The 7022-nt window shown below is 35.8% G+C and overlaps 1 protein-coding gene across 1 annotated transcript in view; it reads right to left on the bottom strand.

Moving 5' to 3' along the window:
• Nucleotides 1-2465: 2465 nt before the first annotated feature.
• LOC106874232 (anillin) overlaps nucleotides 2466-7022 on the bottom strand; it is a 38203-nt gene continuing 33646 nt past the window's right edge. Inside the window, exons 17-18 of the mRNA XM_052966377.1 lie at nucleotides 5336-5508; nucleotides 2466-5184 (exon numbers count right to left, since the gene is read on the bottom strand). Coding sequence (XP_052822337.1) covers nucleotides 5052-5184; nucleotides 5336-5508 — 306 coding nt within the window. The 3' untranslated portion in view covers nucleotides 2466-5051. The remainder of the gene's footprint in view (nucleotides 5185-5335; nucleotides 5509-7022) is intronic.

The following is a 7022-nucleotide window of genomic DNA, read 5'->3' as shown; positions in this document are numbered from 1 at the left end:
CGGAGAAAAACTGCGCCACATCCATAGAAGTTACTTATGAGACATTGTGTGAATTCGGTTTATCCGAGAATCTGAAGTAGTCTGCACAAATGTCCGGAACCGTCTAAATGGCAAGAGTGGAGATGCAAGTCAGTAGGCCGCCTTCAACACGATTAATGGATTGCCAAAACGTTTTTTTTGTAGTGGATAAGAACATTCAAGAAAACCATATCATTAGTTTACCCATGGTGTCTGACCGAGTGCCTAGTGGTTAAGTTTCTAATCACAACTATGCTGTCAGGGACATATCAATATTTGTAGTGTTGGTCAGTGAGCAGGCAGAATCGTTAGCAGGCCAGGCAAAATGCTTTGCACCATTTCGTCCGTTCAAATTCCACTGAGGTCAACTTAATCGACTTACCCTCTTCCCCGAAAGTACTGGCCTTGTGCCAAAATTTGAAGACAAGATATTATACAGTCAAGGCTGCAACTTGGCAGAAACGTTAGCACATCAGTCAAAATATTTAGCGACATTTCATCTTCATCCATCTTTACGTTCTTAGTTCAAATTCAGCTGAGGTTGACTTTGCCTTTCATCCTTTCAGGGATCAATAAAATAAGAACCAGTTGAACATTGGATTAGATGCCATCAACTTACACCTCCCCCAAAATTTGAAATGTATTATAGTCTGTATCTGTTAATATTCAGGTCATATACCAATAATAAAGCTTCCATGAAGTTTTAATTCTGGGGTTTTTATATTAATATAGTTAATTCGCGGTTAACAACTAACAGTATGTGCAATACGCATTCTGGTTTATGAGTTTTTAATGGTGCATTTATTCGCTGAATAACTTGGAAGTATTTGGTTTATATAATATATGAGGGGGTGCTGAAAAGTTCCTGCCTTTGGGTACAAAGAAAAAAAGATATAGGAGGATCAGTTATGTTTTTATTGAACATATTCCCCTCAGATTCATACTCTTATAGCAGTAGTCCTTCAGTTTTTCTAAGACCTGTATAAGAACTCAGAAATTTGGACCTCCAATCAAGCCTTTCGTGACACCCTTAAAGCAGGAAGTTTTCAGCACCCTCATATATGTAGTGTGAGGTGTTTTACTGGATGTAGTAACAGTTATATCTATCAAGGTGAATTCGTTTTTGCAGCATTCTGTTTAGTCTGACATGTTTGAATATTCATTATTGACTAGTGTTAGTTTAATTCTTTCAATTTTTCATTTTAAGCATCATTTATTGGTGGACATTTAAAGACCGTCACAGAAGGGATTTCACTAGAAATCCCAAAAGTCAGAAAGAATTAAAGCTCTCATCAGTTGATCTACAAAGCTCAAGTAAGACCAACATTAGAATGCTAGTGAAATTGCTGACTACATCATCATCGTTTAATGTCCACTTTCCATATTAGCATGGGTTGGATGATTTGACTGAGGACTGGCGAACCAGATGGCTACACAAGGCTCCAATCTAACCTGGCAGAGTTTCTACAGCTGGATGCCCTTCCTAATGCCAACCACTCCAAGAGTGTAGTGGGGGCTTTTATGTGCCACCGGCACGAGGGCCAGTCTGGCGGTACTGGCAACGGCCACGCTCAAATGGTATTTTTTACGTGCCACCTGAACAGGAGTCAGTCCAGCGACGCTGGCAACGGCCTCACTCAAATGTTTTGTTCACATGCTACCGGCATAAGTGCCAGGAAGGTGACGCTGGTAACGATCACGCTCAAATGGTGCTTTTTACGTGCCACTGGCATGGAAGCCAGACCACTGCTCTAGCAGTGATCCTGCTCAGATGGTGGTGTTAGTGCTCCACTGGCACGGGTGCCAGTCATCGAATTTGGTTCAGTTTCGATTTCACTTGCCCCAACAGGTTTTCGCAAGTAGAGTTTAGTGTCCAATGAAGGAAGGTTGGCATGGGTGCCAGTCATCGAATTTGGTTCAATTTCAATTTCACTTGCCTCAACAGGTCTTTGCAAGCAGGGTTTTGTGTCCAAAGAAGGAAAAGTACGCGTAAGTGGGCTGGCTACACCCCTGGTAAAGGCCACGGGTTTAAAAGTAAATAAATACAAATCTGGTTGATTAGCAAACACTCACCAACATATTGAATCCAGTCAGTTATAGAGATACTAAATCTACTACAATGTCTCCTGCTTCTCTCAAATAGCTAATTATGTATTTCCTCCAACTAAATTCATCTGATGTACCAACAACTACATCATTCCACCATGAAATACTTTTTTGAAACATTCTCCTTTCAAACTGCAACCCATCAGAACTCCTGCTCTACCCACATCTTTACAGAGAAAAAGTAGATTCACCAGGCTGGAATATATTACTTGAGCAATAGACATTCTTGGTCTTTATAGACCAAGAAAAAAAAAACAAAAACAAAGTTGAAACATGCAAAAGTTGCAGTAAGATATTGGTATAAAATGGAATATAAGGCAATTAAATAAAGAAAAAGAAAATGCATGTATATAGGTTTTTATTCCAGAATCGTTTACAAGATATTTCTCTGATGAAAGAAAAGAACCCTACCCTATTGGGTTTTGATATCACAAAGGTTCTAAACAACAAAATAGTCAATATATTATATATCTTTCTCAGTTAACATTCTACAGATATATTACATTTATCAGAAAAAGAAATTGAGGTGGGAGATTAATTAAAATATATTATGCATCACCAGTATTCTGTAACTGATGGGCTAAGGTATAGTATAAAAGCTATTTCTTCCAGACACAAACAATTCATTCACAAACTTGTATTGTCACTGATACAAACTCACAAGCAATCTGTGGTGGGGAAAGAAAGGAAAAAAAATAATAAACCCCCAAAATTTTGCTTCAAAATTAAAATTCTAAGTATGCATGTGTTGGGGAAAGATATGTAAATGCTTAAGCCAGTCTTAATTTTAAAAATGTTCATGGTTCTAAGACAGATTGTCTGGTTTCAAGTTTGATGAATTTTCACTTGTCACACTAGTGTAACAAATGAAAATACAAGACGAGTACAATATAAATTTCTAACAGATGTCAACTTAGACATCAGTTATAAATACAAAGGATAAGATATTACTAAAACAGTAGATTTCCACAATTACTTAAAAAGCCTACTGAAGTTTTAGATACAATATTTCTGAACTCAGAATATAAAAGGACCTACGAAACATCCTACTTGCTGTGCTGCTGGATTCTCCATTAATTTTAATGAACAACCGGACCTACTTGTTAAATTAGCATGTATGTCTGAGTATTTCAAATATACATGAACATTTTATGTAATTCTCAGGTTGGATCAATGATACATGACAAGGCTAGACCATTAAATTATAGATGCAATCCATACTACAGGCTTCTATGCAGTTTCCATCAGGCCACTTTTACTAAGACTATGTCAAAAGATACCCAAAATACTATGAAGTGGCAGGAATCAGGAACTCAGAAACGTAAAGTGAACTTGATCACTTGGCCATGCCTGTGGTCACTTTATCTGCTAATTTACCATCCTCCTCAACAAAGTAGTAATATTATTAATAAGTCTCAAAATTTGGCACAAAGTCAGCAGTTTTTGAGGGGAAGGGGAAGCTGATTACATCAACCCCAGTATCTAACGGTGCTTATTTTATTAACCTCAAAGGGATGAAAGGCAAAGTCAACCTTGGTGGAATTTAAACTCAAAACATAAAGATGGACAGAATGTTACTATGTATCGTGTCCAGTGTCCAAATGATTCAGCCATCTCACAACCTTGAGTAATAATGATAATAATGATTTCTAACATAGTTACAAAGACAATGAAATGTTAGAGTTAATTTCAGTTCATATCTGTACATGACATGACCATACAAGATGAGAGTCATAAACCAGCTAGAAGTAGGTATGAATTCAGAATATGTGGCGACAAGATTAAATACTGCGAGATATTTAGTCCAGCATACTATTGGTTCTGTCAATCCACTATTCTTACTAATAATAATTTCCAACATCAGCACAAAAACACAAATATTAGAGTGGGGTACAATGGTTAGTTAGACTCCCATATTTGGCTACTATTTAATAATTACCCTGGAACATGAAAGACCAAGTTAACCTAAACCACAACTTGATACCGCAAGTACTACTAGTTTCGCTAATTCACGGCTCATAATGATTTTTAACTTGGGTACAAAGCCAAAAATTTTGGAGAGGGGCTAATCAGTTAAACCATCTCAGTACTTGATTGATATTTTATTTTATCAATCTCAGAAAGGAAAAATTGACTTTAGAGGGATCTGAACTCAGAGAATAAAGAATTGGAACAAATACCACAAGGTATATTGTCCAATGCTCTGACAATCCACAGACCTTACTTTTAATTATGATGATAATAAAAAGCAGCAGCATACAGATTAAAAATATAAGTTACAAATTTCCAATGTGATCTCTTTTCAAACAACACACACTTGCACCATTAGGATAGTCCTGATCCAATTTTTACTCAATTGAATTAAGTAACAAACGTAATATTGTGTATCTTTAAACTGATAATCAATATAAAAATGCCACAAAAAAGTAAACAAATGCATGGCAATTACCTGTATCTATTTCGTCTGCCCCCCCCCCCCCATCATTTTCTCATTATTCAAATATCTATATCAATATTTAGTTTAAATACACAAAATATATTTTCTGATGAATGAAAGTTTTAAAATCGTTTATTAGTGTGTGTGATTTGTTCAGAAAGGCTTTTGATCACAAAGAGACAATGTAAAGTGCAAAAATATTGTAAATTTTCCTCTAAAACTATTTCAGTGCAGATATCTGCTATACCTGGATTGTGACCATGAGATGAACATCACACTCATATATAACAGAGAGGAAAAAAAAAAAAAAAGGAATAAATATGATTATATATATAAATAGTATCGTTGCTAGACATTATTTGTAAGATAGCCAGTTCACAACATGATCTGGATAATAAGGACAATCACAAGCTAATGCAACATGACATTAGGATTCAGTAATAACTAGCAAAAGGTGGGTATTGGAAAGCAAAGAATATGTATATCACAGCTAGACAGCATGAGATGGAACTTTGATAGGCTTTAATGCATCCACTTGCCAAGCCCGGATGTTGTCAAGAGCTTCATTTAATTTGTTGCACCATAAAATGCGTTCTTCTTTGGTGTCTGCAGATAACATATGTCTGAAAATAGAGAAGACAAATTTTAATTTTCTCAGAATAATCTAAATAGATATTTACATATATTCTTTTAATGAATACATTGTGTGTGCAAACATAAAAACAGAGAGAGAGAGAGAAATTCAGATACAAAATAAGAATGGTTAATACATACCTGATTGTAGCCATTGTGTGATGTTTTCGAGTGACCAATGTGTCTTCTTCTCCGGGCCGAAGTGGTCTTACAGTACACATCTCAAATGTGTTTGGTCGAGCACAGATATCTCGTGAGATTAACCCAACTTTCTCAGTGATACATCTCTTTAGGTCAATGTAACCAATAGGGTCCTGGAGATAAAAAAACATTTTTTTTTATATGAACAGTTTTGTTTGATTGTTACAATGAATTCTGGAACATGTAACTGTTAAGTACAGTTTGAAAGATGAGTATTCTTCTATAACACCAATAACATGTTCTTGAAGACAAAAAGAGTTTCATTAGCTAACAAACAGATCAGGTCTAAGAAAATTGTTAAGTAGCTATTTTGCTATTCTGTCTGCGGTTAAGAACAGAACTTAGAGCAAGTATCTTCAACAACTAACACTTCAGATCAACCCAAACCTTGTGAATGAATTCAGTAGACATGAAATGTACAGAAGGCTGTTGGATAGAACTGCACCTGTATTTCAAAGATCCAGCCTTATTACACACTGTGTTATGTTGGTTCTGCTGGACATTTACATTATTTCATATACACAGCCACATATTCAAAGAATAAATAGAGTAACTGGGAAACTCTAGTTTGAAACCAACATAAGATCAAGAACTAATTAAAGCAATGCCAACATAGCAATATATATATATATATATATATAATTTTGCTTAGTCATAGCCATACTAATAACCTGGTGTCAAAACTCAATATATGCGTCAGTTAAGTACAGAGCAGTAATAAGAGATTAGATAAATGACATGGAAATAAGAAATTATGTCATGAACTTCAATAGCTTATGACTGTTTCTGCTATAAGATGCAATGCATTCATAACAGTGTTTGTATATCACTCTATAGCAGTGGTTCCCAACCTGTAGTCTGTGGACCCCTGGTGGTCTGCAAAGGTAGTACTGGGGGTCCATGAACTAAATTCAAAATTTCATTATATATATATATATATATATATATATATATATACACACACACACACACACAAGGATAGATATATTAAGAGGTCCATGAGGAAAACTCATTTAAATAAAAGGGGTCCTTGGTAGTGACAAGGTTGGGAACCATTGCGGTATAGCTTCAGAGTTTCAAAAACGAAGTGCAGTTTTATTTGGGAAAGCATTACCATCTGAAAAAGCATAAATATATGTAGTAAATGAAGGAGCTGGGATCCTTGTGTATAATTGCATACTTTTACTCTTTCTCATTGTTTTGGATTCTATCATTTTCCCTCTAACTCCATTTCCAAGTGTATTCTTACTCATTTTTTGACTTCTTTATATCGGTGTAGAAACTCCATTTGGTGTACATGATTGCAAGCTATGGACACATAAGAGGTGCAGCAGTATCACTGGAAGACTAACAGAGAAAGTAGTCTTTACATGTAGCAGATATGCAGGTACATTAAACTTCAGGAATGTACAAAAAATAGACTCCCTCAAATGTCGGGGGGTGGGGGGTTCTTAGTGATAATAGATAGTTTCCATTACTTAGGTGACCAAGTTAGTAGTTGGGGTGGTTGTTCCAAAAGCATAGCTACTAGAACAGGCTGGGTAAAGTTCAGAGAGCTACTACCTCTATTAGAAACGAAGGGCCTCTTCCTCAGAGTGAAAGGCAAATTGTATGATGCCTGTGTATA

The sequence above is a fragment of the Octopus bimaculoides genome, chromosome 1 (genome assembly GCF_001194135.2).
Source record: "Octopus bimaculoides isolate UCB-OBI-ISO-001 chromosome 1, ASM119413v2, whole genome shotgun sequence".
Taxonomy (NCBI): Eukaryota; Metazoa; Mollusca; class Cephalopoda; order Octopoda; family Octopodidae; genus Octopus; species Octopus bimaculoides.
The sequence above is the reverse complement of the archived record's forward strand: the minus strand, read 5'-3'. Positions and strand labels throughout refer to the sequence as shown.